Consider the following 27,173-nt stretch of genomic DNA (forward strand, 5'->3'; position numbering starts at 1 on the left):
CCGTCGATTTGTTGTCGGAAAATGTATTAGAAATCACATTCAGTTCAGCGTGTTTAGCAACTTCGTCGTTTTTCGCTATCGCTTTTATAATGACAAATATCTTCTTTCTTTACACTCAGAAAAGAGCTTATTTGAGGCAAGGTTTAAAATCGACTATAAACAGGGTTAGTCACGGTTTAATTTTAAAAAGGTTTTAAACTGTAAACATGAGTTAACCCTGTTTCAGCAATTTTAACTCCTTTTTTTAGTGAAGGATTTCACTATTAACCTTAGCACATCGGTTTAAATCTTGCGCAAGGTTTGAATGGTTTTAAATTTCTATCATGGCGAGATTCTTAATGCATTTAAGGTTTTCTCGTGTAAACTTGTCAAGTGGAATCAGTAAGAGAAAAATGGTGTTTAGTGTTCAGTGTGCCTCAAAGAATGGAGGCATTCGCGTTGACATTTCGGGATTGGGGCTCAATATGAGCCCCCAGTGACCACCCAGGGACATATCAGCGACATAGAAGAAGAGTAAATTGTGAAAAGATCTGTGGTAAGTGGTGTTTAATTTTCTTTTCAAGTTTGTAACCAAACGTGCGCGTCAAGAATCAAAGTGCGGAGTTTTCTCTCTTTTTCATGAGATTTTCACTGAATTTAGGGTCAATTTTACCGTAAATGTGTAAATAAATGGTGAGCAATATATTTTCTAAAAAAATCTCGGTGAAATTCTTGAAGATTTTAGTGGAAAAAGCGTGAAAATTCTGTTCACTGAGGATTATCCGCACGCCTAAATTTTAAACCCTGTCAAGATTAGGATTTTACCCCTGTTTTAACCTTGAGTTAACCGTGTTTTAATCTCTCAAGGGTTGATTTTCATCCTTGCCACGGTTAGTATTGGTGCAATGTGTGCGCGTCTAAAGCCATTGTGCGGCGTTTCCTCAAGTTTTCACAGAATTTATCCCAATTTTCCACCATCAATGCCTAAATAAACAGTGAGAAATTAATTTGCATAAAAAATATCGGTGAAATTCTTGAAGGTGTTAGTGGAAAAAGCGTGAAAATGCTGTTCACTGAGGATTTTCCGTACGCCTAAATTTTAAACCGTGTCAAGATTAGGATTTTACCCCTGTTTTAACCTTGACCCTGTTTTAATCTCTCAAGGGTTGATTTTCATCCTTACCACGGTTAGTATTGGTGCAAAGTGTGCGCATCCAAAGTTCAAGTGCGGCGTTTTCTGTATTTTTAACGGGATTTTCACGAACTTTTAAAAATTATTATTTTCTTATCTTTATCTTTATTTTCTAAAAAAAAAATCGATAAAATTTCTCGTGATTTTAGTGAAAAAACTGTGAAATGCTATTCACCACAAAATATTCTAAAGACTTTTGAATTTTAAACTGTGTCAAGATTACGTTTTAACTTCTTTTTCTAATCTCGAGTTAACCGTTTTATACGTTTTCTATTTTCCACGGGATTTAGCCTTATTTATTGCTAATGAATAAACATCTATCTATCTATCTATCTATCTATCTATCTACATGTCTAAACGGTTAAGATAAATTTTGTAATTTTAGTTTATGTTACCATTTTTTCTTAGATGTCGGAACTCCAGATTTGCAGAAGTTCGAACGAGAGGATCATACTGAAACATGGAAATTTACCTAAAATTTCAAGAGGAGAGAGGAGAAGCACGCCAGGGAGCAGTGGAAATGGAAAGTGCAAAATAAAATAATTGCCGCTGTCCTAACCTCTTACACATCCTTTGAAGTGGTGCAGGCTGAAGCAGGATTGATTAATTTAAGCTTAAGGAATTACGTAGGTTTCAGAAACCATAAAATATGCCCTCTTTAATTTTTTTTTAAATATAATAAAGAATATTTCTTCAAATCCAACTCTGAAACATAAAAGTACAACATTAGAACAATATTTTCTAAAATTTTCATTTACAAATTTTAAGAGGCTGATCTTTTAAAATGATTTTCGGAGACATAACTCACATAATTTTTCTCTGAAGTCAGAAAACTAAATATTTGCTGTTAGCAGTTGAGTAAAACTTATATTTCAACGAAAGTTCAAAAACATGAAATTTGTTTTCAATAGCATTTTTTACAAGAAAAAAATGGCGTATTAGGTGAGATTCTTAACAAAATCTCACCTACTATAATCCTAACAAAATTTCATGTCATCCGATCGATCTCAAATTTGGCCAAAATGTGTTTCGCCACTTCCTGATTCCGAATATATATGTGGCTAAGTTACGTTCCCGGCCGGCCGCTCTTTGGAGCTTAATAGCTCCTAAACTAAAAAAGATATCGACTTGCGGTTTTCGGCAAAGGTTATATATCGGGTGAAAATTGCAACTTGGTGCATAGACCCCCCACTCCCCACCCCTCCTTCCGCCATTTTGAAGACCCCCCTTTTTTTGTTTTCTCAATAGCTCCGCCCCTATGGCATTCAGCGGACTCAAATTTTAGTATGTTATAGCTGGGCCTTAGAGCTTTCCATCAATACCAAACTTAAGGTCCCCCGACCCCCCTGACCCGAGCTATAAGGGTCCAAAAAAAATTTCTTAAAATGGCCATAACTCCGGTTCTAATTGTCAGAATTTAAAAAGTGAGGGCTTTTTGGAAAGCTCTCGTGAAATGCCACATCCCCTTCTAACATCGCAAGTTCATAAAACCACCGCTAGGGGCGCTTTTTTTAAAAAGAAAATTTTTAAATCTTAAAAGTTAAATAACTCAAAAATTCCATTGTGCATCGGGCTGAAAATTTAGTATGTTGTAGCCGTTGATTATACCTATCAAACAAAAAAAACCTTAAGTCGATCCATAACCCCTGACCCGAGCTATAAGAGGTCAAAGTTCGAACATTGACCGGCCTCTATCTCCGGTTCTAATTAACATAGCGACCTAAATTTTACCTTTTTGGTTTCGTCTCGATGAGCACTTTCAGATGGAAGTTCAAAAAGTCACCACAGGTGGCGCTGTGATAGCGTCAAAATTCATCGAAATTCAAAGTCACTTTTCTCAAAAACGGCATTGTGCAAGTTAATGAAATTTTAGTATGTTGTAGTCCAGTCTAGGACGTTTCCAAAATGGTGCGTATGCGCGCTGTGGTTAAAACAGAACCGGAGATATGAGGGGTCAAAGTTCACAAAATTCAAAAAATCATATCTCCGGTTCTATGAGACCGATTTTGATGAGTGAGGGCTTAAACGAAAGATCTCACCAAATGCTACAACTTTCTAGAATATTTGAACTTCGTGGGACCAACACCAGGGGCGCCACAGTCGAAAAACCAATTTCAATATCACATAACCTCAATTATCTCGACTGTCGCTAAACCGATTTTGATGATTACTTCGACACAATTGTAGAACACATTTGTCTCTACATTTCGTCCATACATCATTTTCTGCTCAGACTACGCTATCACTCCGATTTTGCCGTTTATGTGTAAAAAAAATGATTTTTCCCATAAAAACGCTTTGAAATCACTCAGATGCCAATTTGACTGCCTCTACTCCACCACGACACTTAAAATAGGGTTTTAAATGGAAAGTCCCACAAAATACAACAATTCTTTGAAATAGTTGAAGCTCAACAAATGACTACTTGGGGCACTCTGGATGAAAAAATGAGTTAAGAAACAAAAAACCTCGCTTATCTTGGCTTCTGAGTAATCGATGAGATCATGTTCTATAGGAAAATTATAGAGCACATTCTGGTCTACATTTCATCCATATATCACTTTTCTATCAGTTCATCCAAATCCTTGATATTTTGGTTTAAATACAAAATTTGTATAATTTCACGAATTTGATTCAAGATAACTGAATGGCGTCTCCCAACTTCAGCTCCAAATCGAATTTGCATGCACTCCGAGTTATCTCACGTTAAGAATCTCACCTACATAAGCCGGTTAGGATTATCTGTCCTTTTTACACTACATTCGCCGTACAAAATAAGTTATGATCAAGGAAAAAAAAAACAAAACCTTGTTTAAATTTTAAACAATCAACTTTGCATATAAATCTCACAAATTGAGATTTTTAAAAGAGCTTTAAAGTTGATGCTTCTCAATTGGCTTTAAATAAATTTGTAAAGGCTCTATCCTAAAGTTTCTCACTGGCTTGAAGCTTTGAGATGAGAAAATATTCTTCACATGTTGTACTTTGTTATCAAAGAATATGTATATATTTTATTTAAAGTTGCAATACTGCAAAAAAAAATTTAAAAATGCCTTTTTAAAGCAAATTTCCCATATCCTTCACAGTAAAAAATAATTACTACGATTATCGCGTGTAATGGGAGAGCATCGATAATTGTAGTAAATTTGCAACGATTATCGTAGTAAGCAAAGTTGAAAAGCAAACAAGTTGAATTTTCGAAGTTGAAAAGCAAAGTAAGTTGAATTTTCCTTCAACAATTGTACTGAAATTACACAAAATATAAAAAGAAGAAGAATGAGTTCAAACGAAATTAGTTGAAAGTTGAACTTTTTGCTGCGATAATCGATTGAAAAATTACTACGAAAATCGAATTGATTCTATTACACGCGATAATCGTAGCAATATTCAGACGTTGAATGAAGTTTATGCCATTTTGTTGCTTCATTTTATTACTATTATAGTAATTATCATTACTATTTATTGCATTTGGGCCATTATCGAGGGTTGAATTTTACTAGTTCTGTAATTTAATTGATTCCTTTTCAATTGAAAGTTGATTTTTTCAATGGTTGTTATTCGAAATTTCAACCAGTTCAATTCAACTAATAGAATTCAACTAACCAATTTCATCTCTTTTTTACTGTGTTGTAGGTAGAAACGTCAGAATTTTTTTTAAAAAGGCATTTTAAAAAAAAATTCTACTAGTGTGTAGACGCCATAAAGCTGTTAAGGTAATCTAGATATATTTATTTATTTTTTATTGAGATAAGATTAAATATTGAAAAAGAATATAGGTAAACAAATACTGTCATTTTTTCTTGATGGATTTTCCTAAGTTTTTGCGTAATTATTTTGAAAAAAGCTTTTCTCATGCTGTTGTAAAATTTACTCCCTAGTTTTTGCCAACATTGTTTAAAAAAGCTTTAAATAACAGATATTTTTACGATACCCTAAAAAATAATAATATAATAAAGTTTAAAGTAATGAAATAACTAGGAGTTATAAATTCTTATATTTGTGTTAAATTTTAATTATTTAACAGTAAAATAAGGAATTATAATGATATATTGTTAGAGAAACAAGTACCATTTTATTGTAATAAATTCTAAATGTTTACTTAACCTAATTATATTTTTTTTTTATACTTCTACACTGATGTATGTATATGAGAAATTCAAATCTCACTTAAGTAAACTTCTTGGAAATCATTTTTCAATCTTTGTTAGAATTTAAGTCAAATTTACATGTAAAACAATTAAATAAGGCTTAGAAATTCCCTTTATAATATTTTTCTTCACTGAGAAAATAAGAAAATAACGACTAAAGTATAAACTTTTTATTCTAGCCGTTACTTTTTATTTCCTTAGTGATGCAAAATATTATATTAAGCATTTCTAGTTTTATTTAATTATTTTCCAAGTAAATTTAATTTTAATCTTAACAAGGGTTAAAAATAGTCATCCAGGGGTTGAAAGAGGCGAGATTTGAATAAACTCATGACAAGGGTTGTTTTTCCGCTTGCCAGGGGTTGATGGAAACAAGGATTGAGTGTAACCCGTGTTACGGGTTAAGCCATACTCCTTCCAGGGTTTGACAAAACAGGGTTTAAGGTATAAACATGGCGAGGATTGGTCTTCATTCTTGCCAAGGTTTACTGAGAAAAAGGTTTTAAAATATACCCCTGACAAGGATTATGGTTTACTCTTGCCAGGGTTTGACGAAAACAGGGTTTAAAATATAATCGTGACGAGGATTGGTCTTCATTCCTGCCAAGGTTTACTGACGGCAAGGTTAATCAATATCCATAACAGGATTTGACTTTCTACCTTTTCAGGGTTTGGTTGAAACAGGGTTTAAAAAATACTAGTACATCAAACCTTGCCACGTTTAGGTTGAAACAGGGTTTGGCATCAGTTTGATAGACAAACCCTGTTTTACATACCCATTTAACCGTGGATTTTTTTGAGTGTAAACTTTGACTTAACCTAAAGATGTAAAAAACAGTAGTGGCAAAGCGTCCCAGGCTTTGCATAATGCTCGAACTCGTGACTTAGATGCTATACCTCAAAAGTACTTTCGGATCATTTACCGTTCACCGGTACTCAACCGATTTGAATCGATTCATAAATCACTCAATAGATTCCACAAAATAGTTTAAAGTGTAATAAAAATTATATTCGAACAAAAATTACTTATCAGTAAATAACCGATTCATTTCCGGTTCACAACCGATTTCAACCGACTTATAAATCACTCAAAATATTTCCCAAAATACACCTCAGGACGGACAGACGGATAAACAGCGTGACGCCAAAAAACTCGAAACTTAAGATTTCCAAAATTCTACCAAAATACGACTCCTTGGGGAGTAAGAAGTCGAAATATTTATATAACTCAAAATCGAGGGATTTATATACTGCTTTCTCTGGGGAGTTCGAGCAGTAAAATCATAGGAAATCAAGTTGAATGAAAAGGCTGGGTGGTGATAAGAGAAATTGCAAGGAGAATACAATGGGTGCACTCCACAATGTTTTGGAGCAGCATTCAGGAATTTGTCGGTTAGACCAGCAATTCAAAGTAATACACTCTGAGTATTTTCCGACGAATAATTTAAATAATAGAGAATCAGTGAGCATTGGGGGATGGGATAGCTTAGAAAAAGACGATCCTTCCCATCTCACAAAGAATCACAGGAATCTCACAAAGAAATCCATGTCAAAGACAGCAAGAAAAATCTTTAAAATGTACAATTAAGGGAAATATCAATAGTTCAAAATGCAGAGCCCCAAGTCCCATGCCTTGTGAAACCCCAGACCAATTGACAAAGCAAGAAAATTCTAAATTTGACCACTGAGGAAGGTATGGAGTCCGCGCCGAAAGCTTTGGGAACAATCGTCTTTTTCTGAGCTACCCCATACACCGACGCTCACCGGTTCTCTATTATATCAAAGAAATACAGATTGATTACTCAGCTCAGCATTCCATCGTTTGCAAGAAATACAGATACAACGCAATGCTGATAGCAAAGTTGCTGAGCCAACTAATGAGTTGTTGTCCTACCGCAATTTGGGTTTCACCCGTTTCGTTTTCTCATTCCTTAGCCAAAAGGAGTTAAACGGTTTTCAGCCCTAATAGCATCTACACACTAGAGAAATTTATGTCCATATTGAAACAAATTCCCTACGCTTGTGTAATAAAAACTCTTCAATATGGACAAAAATTTCCCTAGTGTGTAGAGGCCATAAGGTTCAGACATACGGCTTAAGGGATTACGCGAGTCACGCAGACAAAAAAAAACGCATATTTTCTTTCAATTTTTTTTCAACATAATAAGAAAAATATTTAATTCGAGATCATAAATATACAAAGGTATAACATTTTAACTGTATTTTCTGAAATTTTCATTTCAATACTTTAAAAATTCAGCCATTGGGACCTGATTAAAATTACTTGAGGCTACATTATCATTTTATCTTAACCAGAAGTGAATAGTGTAAAAATGTTGCAAAATTTACATTATTCTAGATTCTGGACTCTTAAAATCTACCCAACGGAATCCAATTCAGAGGCTAGCATAAAATGGATTGTGTCTGTTCGATCAGCCTAGATTTTTTTTGTACAAAATCGATGTTGAATTAACTCTATTATTAGTCCATGAAAATGTGATTCTGCAACATTAAAATTCAGGCAACAGGGTTGAAGATTATGTCAATTGTCGATAAAATTGGCGGATTGCAATATGTGTAATTATGAAATAATCACATGTAATGATATAGTTACCACATTAAAATTATCATTCATGGACCCTTCATAGAATATAGGATGGACACAAGTAGAATTTATGAATTTGTTACCACCCTCAAAAACAGTGTCGACTAATTAAAAATATTTTTACATAAATATTAGTACTGATGAACCCTCTATGTGCCTATGATAGTAGTTTTCGTGAACAGCGACATTAATTTAGAAATACTTATGAAATATCATGTATCGAAATTACACTTTTGGGCCTATTTTTGATTTTTGCTTCCTGAAACTAGGAAAAAAGAGCTAGGATCCTAATTTTTTTTTAGGAAATGTGAGGCTTAGCACCAGCTATTGAAATATATTGCGATGAGTCATAACTATTGATTAACATAGGAAAAAAATAGTTATTATCAAGCTTGGATCGTATCAAGCATGGTCACTTTCCCCTAACTCTTTTTAATACTGAAAATAACTCGTTTTAAGAGTTAAAATAACTCGTTCCAAGAGTTAAAAAAATCTTTTTTTGTAGTTAAAATAGCTCTTTTAAATCCCAAAATGGATAGATTTTGCAATTTTATGTCTTTTTTATTTTATCATTTTCTTTATTTAAATTTTCTTGATCTTAAATTCCCTATATTCTGAGCGAAATATCACGTATGATGCATGCACGTGTCTTCATGAAACACTGTTTGGCACATTTCTAGTTGATGTTTCATATGAACTTTGTCACACGGAAATCTTCTTGACTGAAGTATATTCTTAAAACGAAAACACTTAAGCATATACTTCAGTCGAGATGAAATATTACATCGAAAAAGAGTAATAATTACATCGATATCAGACGAATTAATTAAACTTGCACGAAGAGTTGTTTCAACTCTATTTACTAACATTTACAGCGAAAAAGAGTAACAATTATATCGACATTCGTAGAGTTAATTCAACTCTGCCATAGAGTTGTTTTAACTCTTTAGGTTTTTTCTTAGTATTATAAATGAATTTAACCCATTATAATATTATATTTTAATAGATGGTCCAATATCTCAAATTTTCAGAAGAAAGCTATGTATTCCTTAACCCATTCAGTCAATGTACTAGAAATACTTGAGATAGAATGCTCATATTTGAAAACTAGTTTCTTACAGATTAAAAAGGATTTATTTTTGAAAAGAAAAAAAAATCTATTATAGGGGCGCGGGGAGCCGCTGTCAAACACACGTCTTAACGGTCACTGAATTTAAATTCTGTACATTAATTCATTATCAATTCTATTGATTTAGATAGAGTAACTATCCAAGAACACAAATTGGCAATCTGAATTCAAATCAGGGAAAAGGATGAAGGCCAATTTTAACAAATTCGACGGGATGTCGAATTTCCGTCTGCCATTTTGAGCAAAATTTTTGCATGACTTCACGCAAAGTGAGAAAAAAACAGCTACATGTATTCCCGTCTCTGTCGGGCTATTTTTTCCAAGTAATTGAAGAACTAAATTAACTAAAAATGCTTTCCCTACAGAAATTCGAATATCAATTGCCCAGGAATAAATTATCTAAAATCACTCAATTTGCATATGATGCATAATACCATGGTAAGGAATGGGTTAAGGAACATAGGGAAAAAATTCAATTGTCCGTAGTTTGAGTTGTCCGAAGGTAGTGCGCTCTCCCCTAACGAAAATTGTTCTCATACAGACCTATTTTGTACAAAAAAAATTTGGTCTGAACGGACCTGCACACTACCCGCATACACTCTTAGAAAAGTTTAGACGTGATTACTAATGAAAATTAGTTGTTCGGGCGATTATTATCAAATCTATTTAAAATAGTTCTTATATTCTTAAAACATTATACTCATAATAAATTTATTAGTAGTGAGAATATAAGACAATATTTACGTGGATAAGTTGCGGTAATTATTTTATAATGCTTTCATACAATTATATTTGCTTGTGTTAATTAAATGAAATCATTATCCCAACTAATATTGGTCACTAATTCTTTTTAGTTCTCACAACCAATGTAAATAGATGGGCTTATATTTTCATAAAGTTATGACTACTTTTCCAATAGTAAAGAGTGGTTTTTATTTTAGTAATGCGTTGAAGCTCTTTCGAATTTTAAGCAACTAATAAGACATATGCATCACAATGAATGCTATATAGTAACCACTTTATAGTTCTAATAACTGCATATGAGCTTGTACGAACTAATTTTTTCTAAGAGTGTATAATCCGCTTTATGCTACCCTCTTAAGTGAATTTCGTTAGATGTATAATTTAATATTAAAAAGTTTTATAAGAATCAGAAAATTGTTTTAATATTTGTAGAAATCAGAGAAACATAAATTATAAAAACCAAAAAAAGCAATATCATAAATTTTATTCCAAATGCAATTTTGTAAAACAAGGCAAAGGTCTCGTTGCTTATTTTATTTCATTCGATTTTCAATTTTGTTTGATTTTCAGTGGATATTGACATTAATTTTATTAAGTTATTCCAAAAGTCATAATTTAATTAATTTTTAGAATGAGTTGAAGTGTCGAAAAAATAAGAGGCACAATTAAAAGGTGAGTAGAAATAGTTTTACCTTCAATTGCTGAAATTTAGCTTCGGCTTCCTTATCACCACTATTTTTGTCTGGATGATACTGGAGGGCAAGAACTTTATATTCTGCCTGGATTTGCTCCACCTGCAATTCCACAGAGATAAGAAAGAGTGTAAGTGATAATAATTGGAATGATTACTTTTTCAATGTGATAGGGATGTTGTGGGAGAAGTGACAATTTTGCAATTTGATGGTCGTTGAATCTTATCCAATTATTTTCATCCTGATGACATGGCACCCAAAGTATTCCCAACAACTTGATGACAATGTATAAAGTTACGGGAGGCACATTTTCTGATACAAGTGCCAGAACTCTTCATGAGTTGTAACCTTGTAATTATTTCATGATGACGGTTTTATGTATATTCCATAAGCACGCAATCTTATATCTTTAAGGGACTTGATAAAATGTTGTAGTGTTCCTGATGCTGATACAAATCTCTTTAAGTGTTGCAGAGTCCTTACCAGCTCTTCAAGTGTTTCTTTGATACATAAAGTTAGATAATTCAGAAAATCGATCAAGCCCAAAAGTCTTTCTATATACATAGCAATGATTTATATAATTTCAAATTGTTATACAATTCAGTAAATTTTCTCTGGACTTATTCACTCGTCACAAATCGACTTATATTTGAACCACTTCAATCGTGGTTTATTTCATTAGAATTATATCACTAAATCATGTTTTTCCTTTTTTTTCATTCCACATTGATTCTCCTAAAAGATTTTTCATCTCATATACCTGACGGAAAAGCATTGTATATTATATCTCTGTCGCTTCTCTCAACGTCAATGAAAGCTTTAAGCACGGTCTAGTGAAATTATTGATTCGCATTGTAGCTTAAATCCTGAAAGTTGATAGAAGTAGAGGATAAATTCTTCGTTTGGGGGGTGTTCGAGCGCGAAATATTTCACAAACCACCCTCTATATAACATTGATATATGACGGTGGATGAAAAAAGAGACCAAAGGGATGACACGAAGTTGAAATTTATAATGTAAGTCACAAGACCACGAGGGAAAAAAGTTTCATCACTCTGATACCCAAGTCAATTCGGGCAGCTTTTGCAACCATTTGTTCCCTTCCAGAGCATTTCAGGTTATTTCATTAATGAAACATAAGCAAAAAATAAAAGCATGACATTAAGGAGCATCAAATTTTATTCGCATTCAATATTAAAGCTATTTTTTTCTTGAATTATTCGAGAGAATATTCGAGGGCGGTATGGCTATACCATTTTGTTGTAACAAAACTTGTTGTTCAATTATGCAGCTCCTGCCTCTAGCATTAAAATATTATTATTAAATACTATTATTATTAAATTATAGAACTGAATTTAATAAAAACATTTTCATTGGAAATCATACATCAAAGCCAGGTTATTTGGAATGTTTAATAAAATAAAATCATTGGCTATATGAAAGGTATAATTCATGAATTGCGCTTAATTCATTTTTGCTTTATAAGATATGGAGGCCGACAGAATAGTAGGGGAAAACGTGGTACCTTCGGACGATTTCTGCTTCGCACAAATCATTTTTTTTTTTCAAAGTGTTATAAATGAATTTGGCCCATTTTAATATTGTATTTTAATGTCTAGTGCAATGCCTCAAATTTCCACAAAAGTGCTATGGGTGAAATCCATAAGGAACATTGAGAAAAAATCTCATTGTCCGAAGCTTGAGTCATCCGAATCCGAAGGTAGCACGCTTCTCCCTACTTTGCATAATGCCGAAACTTATTTATTTATTTTGACGTATATAAAATGGTGGCACAACGTTCCATAGAGGAACTAAGGCCTTCCCACAAGGGGAGTTCGGGACATCCACAATTATTTTTTCTTACACAGGGATAGGGTTGTCAGTTTTATGACCCATGGAATGAAGTGCAGTGAAGCTCACTGGATGCAATTCGAACCCCTTTAACGCCAGAAAATTTCCTGGTGACCTAAAGAGATTCGAACCCGGGACACTTGCATCATAGAGCGAATGCTCTACCATACTTGACCCATTGAGTGCCCTTATTTATTTTGATATACCGCGGGTAATTTTGGACAATTTGTACATTTTTCAGTTTACAAGTTTTTTTTAATTCAATTTATACTCCAAAATTGAAAAAATTTTCTTCATACGAGTTTAATTTCTCATAAGTTTAATCTTTTGCAGACGGAACTCGAATTCACAACTCTATTATTCGAGCCAGTCGCAAGAACCTAATGCTCTTACCGATTACATCATACAAGATTCCCATAGTAAGCACTAAATCCTAACTGATTTTAAATAAGTTGAAAACATACGTATTTTCAACTAAATTCTGCTAACCTTAAAATGACACTCGCGAGGTGGTGCCATTTCTATATATTTGATTAGCACTTTTTGTTCGAGAACTGCTAACCCGTCAACATATTTTCGCTGACCGATTTCGCAAAAATATGCTGAAACATTGCTTTTTCAGTTAACTTTTAAAAATGGTTTTTCATTATTTTTTGTGAGGAATAATAGAATTTTATATTGAACAATTTTTTAAATATGGTAATAAACAAACGAAAGGGAACGTAAAAACTTGAAAATAGAGCTTATGCTATTTACAAAAATTGACTTATCATAGGGTTCTCCAGAAAACAAAAGGCATTATCTCGAACCCTTTGGTCTCTAACTTCGGTTAATGAGCAAGCATCGTAACAACGCTGTCACACTGCACATTAGAACTTTTTCCCAATTTTCATTAATTGTAGATAATATGCACTCAGACCTGTTTTATGTATACTTTTAAGCTTTTAAGGATTAAAAACCAGACTTGGCTCATATAAATTAGTTTAAAAAGGGTCTCAATAAATAAAAACAGCATATTTTTCTCTAGTTTTTTTCAAGATAATAAGAAAAATATTTAATTAAAGCTATCTAGCGTATAAAAGTTCAATATTTAAATTACATTTTCTGAGAGTTTTATTTAAAAAATTTAAAAATTCAGTCTCTGTGACTTGATTTCCGGAGATCTTTTTGAAAAAAAGAACATACTATTCGGTGGGTAAGATTTTTTAGAATTGGTTCATTTGAAATCCAAGAATCAAATATTTTCTGTTAGCTGATAGACTACCCTCATATACTTGGACGAAGGATTTTTGAAAAAATTAAATTTTCATTTTTGGGTGAATTTCGTGTACAAAAATATCACTTTTTTAAGAATTATACTTACATCTCTTTTTGTCTTGTAGAATTAGTTGTGATCAAGTAAACATAAAATCTTTCGTACTAGGACTACTTTAACTCATGAGCTAATAGAAATTATTTAGTCTTTCGATTTCAGAGGAACCAATTTTGATGAAACTTGTCCACCGAAAAGTATGTTTTTTCAATAAAAAATCTTTAAAAATCAGGTCTCATGACAAAATTTCTAAAAAATAAAATTTTTTCAGAGCTTGAATGGAATATTTTTTTTATTATTCTGAAAACAAATTTGGTAAAAATAATATGTTTTTTTTAGTTCTCTTTACCCAGGTAACTCCGTAAACACACTTTAAATATCATATGAATATTATTTCTCTTTATTTAAACCAATTTATCTTAGACAAATCGAGCTTTACCCCTCTGAATAAATCAAATTTTAGGTTATTAAAGGTTCAAAATAATAAACATAAATGTTTATATATTATCTAGAAGTATCGTAAATTATCAAAAAATTTGAATTAACTGTGTGAGCACTAGAACGTAATATTCGAAAAAGATTAAGTTTGCAAAATGTTGTCATAACACAACATATCACAAAATATTACACAAAGAAAAAAGGATTTCGAGAAGCAGGGATTTCAAGGTATTGAAAAAATCAAGGGATTATATCGACCACTCAGAATATAATGCGACTAACTCGATTTTTTGCAAAATTCGTTTTTTTCGCTTTTCGGGTACTCCGTGACACCCTCTACCTTCCCTGTGAATATTATACCGAAAAGTTAATTATTCCCAAAGTTATATCGGTTCCGATACTTAAAAATCCTATGATCAGCATGTAAAATCTCAGCTTTAAATCACTCTCCTGTAAAGTTGGCCATTCGCGAGTTAGTCGTATTATATTCTGAGTGGTCGATATATTTATCGCTGTCTCTCTCTCTCTCTCTCTAATATGTGAGCAATAATACGATTTGAAACTTCCATTATAGGCTCCTCTAAAATCCTTATAATATACTATGAGGTATTTCCGAAGTTAATTCTGACAAAGAATGTTAAGAAAGTTCAACATTCCCCATTAATCTCGTCAACAGGTTGAATTAATCAAAACTTTTCTAGATTTATGGATGTCTAAAAACTTAGTTGACAATTTGCAATATTTCATTCTGCACGAAAATAACTTTTTCTTTCTTCACATTATATTCTTTAAGACCAAAATATTTCATTATTACCCGAACTCCATAAAGAGGACAATAATACTCTGTATTTTGATGCTTCGCAACTTCTATCTCTTATTCTTCAGGGCGACCCATTATTTGTAAGCAGCTATCTTTGTGAAACTGAAAACTACATACATTACGTTGAACAGTTCGTCAGTCCATCAATCTGGTAGCCACCATAGGTAGGCTATTATAGAAGTCAAACAGTTGTAGATATTGAATTGTGGTCTTAGAAGGATCCTTTGTAAGATAATTTGTAATATCCAAGATTATTAGTTTTCCCCTATGTTTTGCATTTTGTTTAGGGCAACTTTTCGTATTTACGGTGAAATGAATACCTGTTGATACTGTAAGAGTCATGACCTATTGATACTCTACTAGTAATAATTAGGATATGAAATTTGACCACTTCTCTTCGTAAGGAAAAATTGAGCATTTTTCTTTTGCATTTTATTAGTTACGTTAAATAAATTTTAATATTTCAACGAGAGTGTGTTCATACTCGTAGGGGTTCCCTGTTGAAGATGTATGATCGTTTGACCCTACACGGAAATAATTTAAAATTAGTTTTTCGTTACTAATTTTTTAAAGTCAATGGTATATTAGTCAAAGTAGTATTAGTCAATCAGATTAGGTAAGTTCGGATTCTTCAAAAAGGTCTTTTAATTTCTGATAAGCCACGAATCGTTTTAAGCTATTCATAAATGTTAACTATTTTTGGATAAAGTTCAATTGTCATATATCATATTTCCGAATAATATTTTGGACAATTGTTGTAAATCTGTTTTTAATAGCTAAATATTAAAGAAACATGACGTTGTAAGAGAACTTTATGAATCTTTCAAACTCTCATCATCGACCCAGGAGTTACATAGACAAACAACTTTAATAATCTACGTAAGGGGAATATTTTCTAGGAATACCTCGTAGCGTCTACACATTGTAGGAAACTTTCATAGAAATGAAGCATTTTGAAGTTAAATTTCTAGCTTGTTTGAACAGAAATCGCGTCAAATTACTCCATTTTGACAAAAGTTTCTCACAATGCAATATGTAGTGTCCTTAAGTTACGAGTTTGAGCATTCCGCAAAGCTGTTTGCCAACTCTTTATATGATAGAAGAACGAAGATGAATCTCTTGTCACTTTATGAATAAAAATTCTCTCTGAGATATAATAATGAGACTTTTTAATTGCCAATTATTTCATAGTATAAGTGAAATGTTATTTTATTTGAATGAAGTTGGATAATTAAGGAGCTCTTGAGTAGCCATTTTCTATGTATTCATTGAATGGTTTGCAGATGTAAAGTATATACTACACATGCATTATATTGCTCCAGTTGCACATTTTCCTTTGATAATATTGCTCAGCGAAACAGGAGAAATGATGTTTCTGATATCATGAGTGGAGGCAAGGTAAAGTAGGTCAACTACAATCCTCATGCATCCTTCTCCACTTTTATTCGTTGGAGACCAAATGCTCTATTCGAAAAACAGAAAATGCATAACTGAGGCTTATTTACCCACCTTCGCACTCTGTGTGCTGTTTCTAAATATTTATAGAAGGGGATTCACATGGTGTACCAGTCCAGTATTTCCAAGGAAAATGAATATTCTGCTCTGTTGGAGTCTGTGATTCTATATTGCGTATCCACGGGATTCCTCACTGAAGTGCATCATTGAAATATTTAATCTAATAATGTTTTGTCTGCTAAAGGTGAATGTCGATAGAAAATATTGTGAGAATGTGTATTGCTCTATACACAAATGAAATTCTAATTAGATTTTTTCTTCAGCAAATAGTACCCTTCTAATGGAGAATATCATGTAGAGAGTATCGAAAGTAACAATAAAAACGTTTCAATAGAATTCTTCAGAGTACAAAAGCAGCTCAGAAATTGCAATCAATAGGGTATTACAGAGATCCCTTTGATTGTGAAATGTTTGAAGTGTACAAAACATATAACAACCCTTCTCACAAAAGCTAAACCAGAAAAGATGTGAATGAATAGAACGTGACCAAATTGCCAGAAATGTTGGATAAAGTACAATTTGATGCAATTGATATGGAGACTGAAACATGCTCGAGAATTCTATTAGGTCAGAGTGCTTAGAGATTAAATATAAATTGCATGGAAATGTGAGAAATTCTTCACGTGACACGACTAGAGGGCAATATGATTGAGAAAAGTGCCATTTAACCCATTTTCACTGATGATAACTCTTTCTACCAGGCGTCTCCACCTCAAACTACCTGGTGCTCTCATTACAAAACCCGGCGTCTCCATGAACTCAAAATACATATTTGAATAATCCGATAAAATCGAGGGTTTCCTACTGCAATAAGAAAGGTCTTTGATCTTGATATGAGTTAAAATAAATTGGTTTTGTCTAAATTATTTCTAATAAAAGTTCATATTATTCTATTTCATTTAAAGTGTTTTTTGAAGCACTGTAAATAACAACAGAAGCATTATAACAATGACTTGGCAAATCCCTTTCACCCTTTCAAACGAATTTTTCGTATCAAAAGAAACTAAATAAGCTTATGAGTAAGCGCATTAATTTATTTCACAATGAGAATCAGTCAAATTTGTCGCACGCACGAATTAGAGCTTCCATATGAAATTAATAGACAATACCGATTCAGAATATCATCGAAGGTTGTGTACGCTAAAATTTTAGAGCAGTGACTTTCTAACCTTTGCGAACGCTATTAGAATTGAATCAAATATATAAATTGAATATTTGAAACAATTAAACAGCGAGTTTACCTCGCAACCGCAAATAGAAATTTATTCATTGGAAATTTCAATGGATTTTCGGTAAATATTGAACAATTAAAAATTTGCTCCAGCAAATTTGTAAAGAATGAATTGTACACATGTCATATCAGTGTTTTATTGAAAATTTCATTGCTTTTAAGACCAATTGAAATGTGAAATATTTATCTTGAACAAACGTTTAGCAAATTTTAGTACGGGAAGTGGTCAGATTTATTGTTATTGCAATGATAAGAGGTCGATATAATATTTTGCATATTAAATAGATTTATTTAAGACACAATTACACTACGCATCAACTGTTTTGCCATCTCAAATTGGCTTATAATGTGCATATTTCTTTCACACTTCCTCTATGTGAATGGCATATTGAAAAGTTTCCGATTTATACAGAACTAGACAAATAATTTTGTGAACTGTTAGAATCCCGTTTTATCTAAAAAAATTTGTACTAGAGGTTTTTCAAAGAATAAGATCTTCGAAACCCTTGTTTGCTTTGTAAGTGACGTTAGCTAGATTTTCTTAAAAGGGGTGGGAAAACGTTCCAGGCTTTGCGAAGTGTTTGAACTCGTGCCTTAGAAGATTACCTTAAAAGTATTTTCGTATAATATAGCAATTTTCCCAACAGTTTAGGAGTAATAAAATTGATTTTCGGATCTGATTCATTGCCGATTACACCGGCTCTGTTCAAAAAAAACTTCAGAACTACAGAAGAATCATTCACTACGGAGAAGGCGTTCTTGGACGATCTACGATCAGTAGATTCTTCAAACACGAGGCACATTGTAATGATCACATTGCAATAGCAAATAAAGTGTCTCGGTACGATAATAACCGAATTAGAATTGATTGGAATCGGTTCAGACTTGGCAAAAATTCCAAAATCTTTCCAACAAGCCCAAACTAGAGCCTTTTTAAACATTTATTTTGAAAAACCGTTATTAGAAATGATTAAATTTTATTTTCGTATTAGCATGAAATGTCCCGCTAGATAATCTTTAAAATCGGTGCCAGCCATAATCCCGAAAGCCAAAATCCCGAAAGCCAAAATCCCGAACGCCAAAATCCCGGAAAGGCCAAAATCCCGAAAGCCAAAATCCCGAAAGCCAAAATCCCGAATTTTTAAAATCCTGAAAGGGATGAAATTATATGGAGGAAAATGTTTAGAATAATTTTCCAAAACACAGAAGAATTCCCTTTGCCTCCAGCAAGTGCGGATGAAATCGTGGGAGTAGCTATGACACTTTTAAGAATTCGAGATTTTGGCTTTCGGGATTTTGGCCCATTCGGGATTTTGGCTTTCGGGATTTTGGCGTTCGGGATTTTGGCTTTCGGGATTTTGGCTTTCGGGATTTTGACCGGGACCCTTTAAAATATATACAAAAATGAAAAAAATCGCACGATGCATTTTCGAGCAATCTCACAAACATGGTTTTGGAGAGGAAGAAAAGACATGGGGAAAAAAGAGGGGCATGCCAACAATCCTTGCACTGACTTATGGGGGTCTCCAGGAGATCTCAAGACGCTATTTCTAATCGTTTGGCTTCCAAAGCTGGCAACAGCGCCACGTAAAAACACTTGAAATTCCAGATTTCCAAAATTCTAACAAAATATGATTTCTAGGGCAGGGGTCTCTCGACATTTCATTTTTCCATACGTTTTTGCATAGATGCACAGAAGACTATTGGCAAGTTTTTTCCTAAAGAGAATTGACTTATCAGTCTGATATATTTCGAAATCGTGCATTAAAACCTATCTAAAAATACATATTTCATAATATTCGTCGAAATAATACAAGACCTACGAGCAAGTTTGTTTAAGTCGCGATGCAATATTTGCAAAATTTTTACAAGGAAAAGTGAAAAATATCTTCACTTTTTATTAGGCTTGATGGGCCCCTGCTTAGGGGGTAAAGGGTCTAAATATTTAAATTACAACTTAAAATCGAAGGATTATACTGCTCTCTCTATAGAGTTCTATCAATAAAAGAATAGCATTTGCATATTATATGCTTTACACAAGTAAATGTTTAAAAAAAGATTATTAAACACAATCAATTTAATTTACAACAACTTTATCAAAAAGTGTCTTTAAAATAAATGCAACGTGTCGTAATTTGTGAAAAATCTGAGTAAAATTTTCGGAAATTTTAAGTGTAATACTGTAATTTCCTAGGAATAAGAATGCCATGTTGCACTAAAAGAGCATATCTTCTTTCAAAATGTTTATTTTCTCAAAATTCTACAAACTCTTCTTAGTAATGTTTTATAAAATTATTAAAAATATGTAAATTTCAACGTGAAAACAATCAACGTATAATAAGTCAGAAAATTTGTTCAGCAAATGACATTTTTATATCTCAAATAATGTGACTAAAATCAAGGGTAATAGTGAGCCTTATAAATAAAAACGGAAAAATAAATATTTTAAGACCGAAAAATTTGTTTTTCACGTGCTCCAATACCATACGTTTTTTTTTTGTAAAAAGTTCCACTTGAAATATTTAATAATTATTAATATATAAAAACTAAATGTTTGAGGACTTCTATCTCATAACAGTCAAATGCTAAAAGTGAAACTAAAATTTTGGAAGCACGTTATACACTGAGAGTAAAAGAGGGTAGAATATAATTTTGATCGTCATAACGGTCACACTTTTACTTGTAAAAACAATACCAACATTTTTTCATTATAATTTTTAAACTTAATAGGGGTATATGTGATTTTTATTGGTAACAATAACCCTTAATACACGTACCAAGATTAATATTTACTCCAATGTAGGGTAAATTTAACACTACCGGAATACTTATTTTAACATTTTCGAATTTCTCAAAATGTTACGATTCTCAGAAATTCGAGATATTGGAGCTTTCCACTTTTATTACATGTGCCGAGGTATTATAAAAGATAGATAATGGAAAAGCGTTCAAGCTTTACATAATGCTCGAATCTGAGAGATAAAGTACCTCCTTAATTTTCATTCTTGGATGCATGGTTTCAATTTAAATTGAGTTGATTTTAAGAAATTCTGATTGTTATGACGAGTTTAATATAGCCCCAATCGATATTGATACATCTCCCCTATTTATTTATATTGAAAAAAAAATGCTAAATGTGGGGTGAAATATTGATTTTTTCATACACAGAAAAGTCAATATTTGGACAATTTCTCCATGAATAAATATTGCAAATGTTCATGTTAAGGTAACCCACACCCCATAACATTTAGTCAATTCATGTTATTCATTTCCATTTACAAACATTGACCTGTAATATCGCTTCTATTTGCTATGAATTACGAGATAATTATTGTGTGGATTACTATATATTTTTTTCATAGTTATTCATCACCTACGCTCTTGTTTTGTCTGAATGTACCGCATTTACTCACTGCCTAATGGGAATTTACGGAGAAATTAGAATAGGAATAATAATGTGTATATGAGAATCTGGGAAAATAATTAGGTGTCTTTACTATACATAATGTATATATTGAGATATATGCACAAGCATAATTTCCCTGGAGAAATTCATTCTGAAGTTGCGAATATATGAGCAGATATTTATTATATAATCAAATGACATTTTCAATGGACCAGTGAATTGGCATATTATTTATAGAATAATAATTCTGCTTTCTATCATGGGAAAACCACACAGTTCTCGTGAATTAAAAGCAATGATAATACTTCATAAACAAATCCAATGAAATGAGAGGAAACTCGACTCATAGTCTTCGTTATCAGATATTTTCATCTGCCTGCGGGTAGCAAATAATATGTTTATCACATATTCAGTTATATGGTAAATCAATTTTTGCATAATTCCATGACAGTTCTGAAGAGGGGACAGTGGTTGAAAATGCTACTGAAAAATTAATCTTGGTAAATACCTTATTTAACTAATTTTCCGCCACATTTTCTTCAAAGGTTTAACAGCAATGGCTTTTGCATGGTGGATGAACAAAACCACTTAATACAGAAAATTGGCTTTTTACGTTTCATCCCCTGAATTTATTATCAGTACAGTCTCAAGCTTCCCACCTCAATTCCCACAAGATGGGGATTTTACGCACTTGGTCAAATTTAAAATTCACCTTTTAAAGAGGATTCCCCGAACTAAGAAGAAGTGGAAAATTTTTAGCAGATTTTGAGGTATGAGTAACCATTTGCATGATGTACACCGTATTTGCTTCTCAATCTTAATTTATTTCGGAAAATTGATATCTAGAAATCATAATGTGAAGGAAAATGAAATACAGAATTACCTTAATTAATATCGCAATAAATTCCCTTTTTCATTTTTTTCAGAAATCTCAAATTACATAAATGTTTCTTCTGAAGGTACTCTATTTAAAATTCAGAGACATGAATTTAATCAATTACATATACCACATGTGAAAATTTAAAAAACAGGGAAATTTATTTGATTTTTTAGCAATAGTTCGAAAAATAAAACTCAATTTTGTAACAAAAAAAATTTGGGATAGACTAAATTGTACTATTCAGTGATTATATCCAAATATTTATATATACAAAAAGGATAAATTTAGATTAAGTCTACTGATCCCAAATATTCTTTACTGAATGAAACTGAAATAAAAAAAATAGTCAGTAAAGTATTCTAATTCCATAAGTGAAATTGACCAAAAATTAACTTTAAACCATTTATATGACATGTAAAGATGGTTCATAATGGCCTTTAAGGTCTTTTTTACAAATAATATTGCTTCATTTGCCGGAACTATAAATGCATTATTTTAAAAAATTGAAAATGAGTGGAAAAGTGTCCTAGGCTTTGCGAAATGTGTTGCGCTTTTGACTTAAGCGCTATATCACAAAAGTATTTACGCATCATTTACCGTTTTCGATTAGCAGATGATTTAAACTGATTTAAAAATTACTCAAAAAAGGATCAAAATAGCTTAGAGGTAATAAAACTGATTTTTGGTTAAAAATAAGTTATCTATTTATATAATCAATTAATTGCTGATTCAAAACCGATTTGAACTGATTTATAAGTCAGTCAAAACATTGGCATTGCCCAAAATATCTTAGGAGTAGTATAATTGATTTTCAGAGAAAAATTAGTTATCGGTTGTGAATCGGCTCATAACCGATGTTTTGAGTGATTTTTAAATCGATTCAAATCGGTTGTGAACCAGCAATGAACTGATTATGAACCGATAACTAATTTTTATCCGAAAATCAGTTTTATTACCCTTCAGCTATTTTGAGCAGTCTTTTGAGTAATTTATGGATTCGGTTTAAAGCTCAAAAGCGCTTTCACATCATTTACCGTTTGCCGGTTCACTGCAGATTTAAACCTCTTCTTCTTCTTCTATTTTAATTAGGCAAATATAGGAAAAACAGGCATTTGCCTAATTAAAGTAGAAGAAGAAGAGGTTTAAAATCTGCAGTGAACCGGTAAACAGTAAATGATGTGAAAGCACTTTTGAGCTATAGTTTCTAAGTTCGAACACTTCGCAAAGTCTGGGGATGCTTCTCCACCTATTTTTATTTTATTATGTTTTTTTTAATAGATTGGTATCAGTTCAAACTTGTCAGCCATTCCAAGATCTTTCCAACGAGGCCAAATAATACCTTTTTGGTTGAGAAATGCATTCCATAGAGCTTTTTAAAGCTTTGACCTTGAAAAACCGGGGAATGACATACGGAATTTTCGTATACTGATGAAATGTACGCCTGGGCAACTTCTAAAACATACCTATTCAAAATCGAAAAAAACACACGATACTTTCTTGAGCAATCCCAACAAAACATAGTTTTGGAGGGGAAGGAAGCGTTGACTTTTTAGGGGGAGTCCCTCGAAGTTTTCAAAGTTGTCTCCAGTGAGGTGGAAGTTTTGGAGGGTGAAAAAATCTAAGGATTATTGGGACTATTATATAGGGTAAGTGTGCCAAATTTCGGCATAGTTGCATGCAAGCGTCAAAATCTCAAGTTTAAAATGTAATATTTTAAATACAAATTGATTTTTTTAATTCTTTCTTTTGTAAGAGTTTTGCTTGGAACCTTGTGAAGAGTTTACCGTCTTTATTTACTCTAAAATCATTCTTAATACATTTTAAAATGAATAAAATATAGACATAACTTTGGTGCCCTATTTCGGCCACCTTCATTCTCATAATTCCTTGCCTTTCGGGAATTCTTCCAATAGCTTTTTCACGTCATCTCGTTTGTCGAAGCTACATTTTTTGTTATTCTTTTGCATTGTATATTATCTAGAGTACGTAAAATCTAAAAGTTCATGGCAATTCGAGGAACAAAAAAGGTGGCCGAAATTGCAAGCTGGCCGGAGTTTGGCACACTTGCCCTACTGCCGTCTCTGTGAAGTTCGAGCAGTAAAATTTATGTTTAGTGTTTACGGACTATTTTACCAATATACTGCCAATCTTATTTCACGTACTTAAAAAAAATCTTTTAATTTCAACGGTTTATATTTAATAAAATTCAAAATTTAGGCTTAGTACAAAATACTAAAATATTGATGAAGCTGCCATAACTTTATACTGCTTCCTAAATTTAGTCCATTTGGGAACTTGCTCTAATAGAAATGTATTCAATTTAAGTCTTTTTAAAAGACAACTTGAATAAAGAATTATATGTATTAAAAATATAATGCTTTTCAAGGCGTATAGCATATCACTCATGTAAATTTTTCTATATTCCTCAGTTTCTTTTTTTTTTAAGAATATTTCCCAAAAGCTCCCCCAAAATGATCTCTTTATCATTCTGCCGAGTAAGCACGTCACAAAATATATCATCGTGAATAGAAGTTTTCAGGGATCTAACTGCTGGGAGGCGCGGTATCATGGTGAAAAATTGTTCTCTACTTTTCCAACCTAACAAAATAAACCTTCAACCACTTTTCATGGTCTCGCAATTTTGTTGACTCAAGCTTTCTCCTTTTTTCCACATCAAAGTGATGTCATTAAAAAAGGCTTTGACATCCGACATGTTTTGAAAATGTAGATTTTCACACATTGACTTCAATTTCAGTCGTATATTGAACTCGTATGTTGTGTTTGGGTGCGGATATGGATATACCCCTGAGGACTAATAATTGCACGATAATTGATGTGCAGCTCAGGATAATGATGAGTACCAATAATATTTATTTTGGGGACAATTTCATAGCAATTTGCAGATTGGTTCAAATTGGTCAATCAAACGATATAATTTGGGTAGAAATTCGGCACTTTAAAATTACAAATATTTGGTTTAGAATGCGAATCATATTTTGAAAATGGATTTAAAGATTAAAAGCTCAAATTTATTCTATAAATCACTCAAAGTATCCCACCAAAATAGAATTGATTTTCGGACAAAATGTATTTATCGGTTTTCATAACCAGTTCATTATCGGTTCACAACTAATTTGAACCGGGAATCTTCGCCGTCTTCAACCTTTTCTTTTCGCAGAAAGAACAGAGCCAATCTTTGCCGCCATCATCAGACTATCTTCTGCAGGAGAAAGAGGGAAAGAGACGTAGAGTCGAGGTGGACCCCGAAAGACTGTACTTCTACACTTCAGGAGAGGAGACTCGTCCTTGCCTTTATGACATCCTGTATTGTAAGCTAATGTTTAGCCCCCTGTTTTCAGTTCCATATTAATTTCGATAAGATTTACGGCAGAGACCATTCTACAATATATTTTCCAGTCATAGGGTAACTGTACCAAATATCGGCATAGTTGCATGCAAGGACCAAATTTTCTAATGTAAAATGCAATATTTTTAATAAAAATTCCAAAAATTCATTTTTTTTGTTACTTCTTTTTAAGAAGTATTGCTTGGAATCTTGTAGATAGTTTATGGTTTTTTTTTCTCTAAAATCCTTTTTAATACATTTCAAAATGGATAAAAATATAGATATAGCTTTGGGTAATATTTCGGCCACCTTGATTCTCGTTAGTTCCTTGCCATTCCTTGCTCTTCTGGATTTTTTTTAAAAGTCTTTTTCATATCATTTAGATCGTAGGATAGGCCTTTTTTGCATTCTTTAATCTCAAAGGTTTGGAAAAACCAAAAATTCATGGAAATTTGAGGAACAGAAGAAGTGGCCGAAATTTCAATCTGGTCGAAATTGAGTATAGTTACTCCACCTTTTTATCTGAGACTTTACATTGCTAATAAATGTGTCTGTAAATAAATAAATTTGCAAATAAATTACAATTTTTCTTTAAATAAAAACATAAGTTAGTAAAATATCATCATCTTAATTGTTTTAAATAACAAAAATGTACAAAAGGTAAGTGAAGTTATTTATCGAGCATGATGGTTGGATCGTCACTCACACCAAAATAAAATTATTTTTTTGAAAATTTTTCTTCACTGTTTACGAATTATCTTTTGCAACATGTACTCCATTAGTAACCAATGTAAAACATTTTGCAAAATACAATTAGTTAAAAGCAATGAATATTCTCTAAAGACCTTTTGTATTTTGCAATCCAACCTTCATGGTCGATACATTCTTCACTTACCTTATTTATTTCTTCGTAGTTTTCTCAAGAAATGTAACATGTTACTTTATTTAAATCCTTGTGGATTTCCATCTGACAATAAGAAAAGCTTTCACTAGAGTTCACTTAAAAAGAATTCATCTTAAGGGATTTTCCGAGAACCCAACTAATTTATTCGTTCATCAAAATGAAAACTTACTCTGTGTTTGTCAGGTAAACAATATCAAACCAAACTGAGGATGAATATAGCATCTTGGGAAAATGTTATGGTTTTACCTGTCTTCTTAAAAGCACTAAAATTTTGATATATAGCTTGCGCCATTAATCTCATCTTAATAATAAATATTTCAGTTATTAGAGGAGCTTAAAATATCAAACAAAATTTCGTAGAAATGCACAATTTTGTTTTTGGTAATCAGTGTTTGATGTGAAATGGTTTAGAAGTGTAGTTTGTAAAATTGTAATATAAAAAAAATGTTTGCCCATACTCTGAGTTATCTTATAGTAAAATATGGTACATGAAAAGTTTGTAAAGAATCTTAGCTAAAAGGGACAGATAATCCTAACCGGCTTATGTAGGTGAGATTCTTAACGTGAGCTAACTCGGAGTGCATGCAAATTCGATTTAGAGCTGAAGTTGGGAGACGCCATTCAGTTATCTTGAATCAAATTCGTGAAATTATACAAATTTTGTATTTAAACCAAAATATCAAGGATTTGGATGAACTGACAGAAAAGTGATATATGGGTGAAATGTAGACCAGAATGTTCTCTATAATTTTCCCATAGAACATGATCTCATCGATTACTCAGAAGCCAAGATAAGCGAGGTTTTTTGTTTCTTAACTCGTTTTTTCATCCAGAGTGCCCCAAGTAGTCATTTGTTGAACTTCAACTATATCAAAGAATTGTTGTATTTTGTGGGACTTTCCATTTAAAACCCTATTTTAAGTGTCTTGGTGGAGTAGAGGCAGTCAAATTGGCATCTGAGTGATTTCAAAGCGTTATTAT

The 27,173-nt window shown here is 32.3% G+C and overlaps 2 protein-coding genes across 2 annotated transcripts in view; one reads left to right on the plus strand and one right to left on the minus strand.

Moving 5' to 3' along the window:
* Positions 1-27,173, plus strand: part of LOC129806049 (prolyl 4-hydroxylase subunit alpha-1-like) — a 186,297-nt gene that overhangs the window by 51,744 nt on the left and 107,380 nt on the right. The gene's annotated exons all lie outside the window — the stretch shown is intronic.
* Positions 1-27,173, minus strand: part of LOC129806124 (J domain-containing protein) — a 40,485-nt gene that overhangs the window by 9,269 nt on the left and 4,043 nt on the right. The window contains exon 2 of the mRNA XM_055854499.1: positions 10,490-10,591. Coding sequence (XP_055710474.1) covers positions 10,490-10,591 — 102 coding nt within the window. The remainder of the gene's footprint in view (positions 1-10,489; positions 10,592-27,173) is intronic.

Source organism: Phlebotomus papatasi, chromosome 1 (assembly GCF_024763615.1).
Source record: "Phlebotomus papatasi isolate M1 chromosome 1, Ppap_2.1, whole genome shotgun sequence".
Taxonomy (NCBI): Eukaryota; Metazoa; Arthropoda; class Insecta; order Diptera; family Psychodidae; genus Phlebotomus; species Phlebotomus papatasi.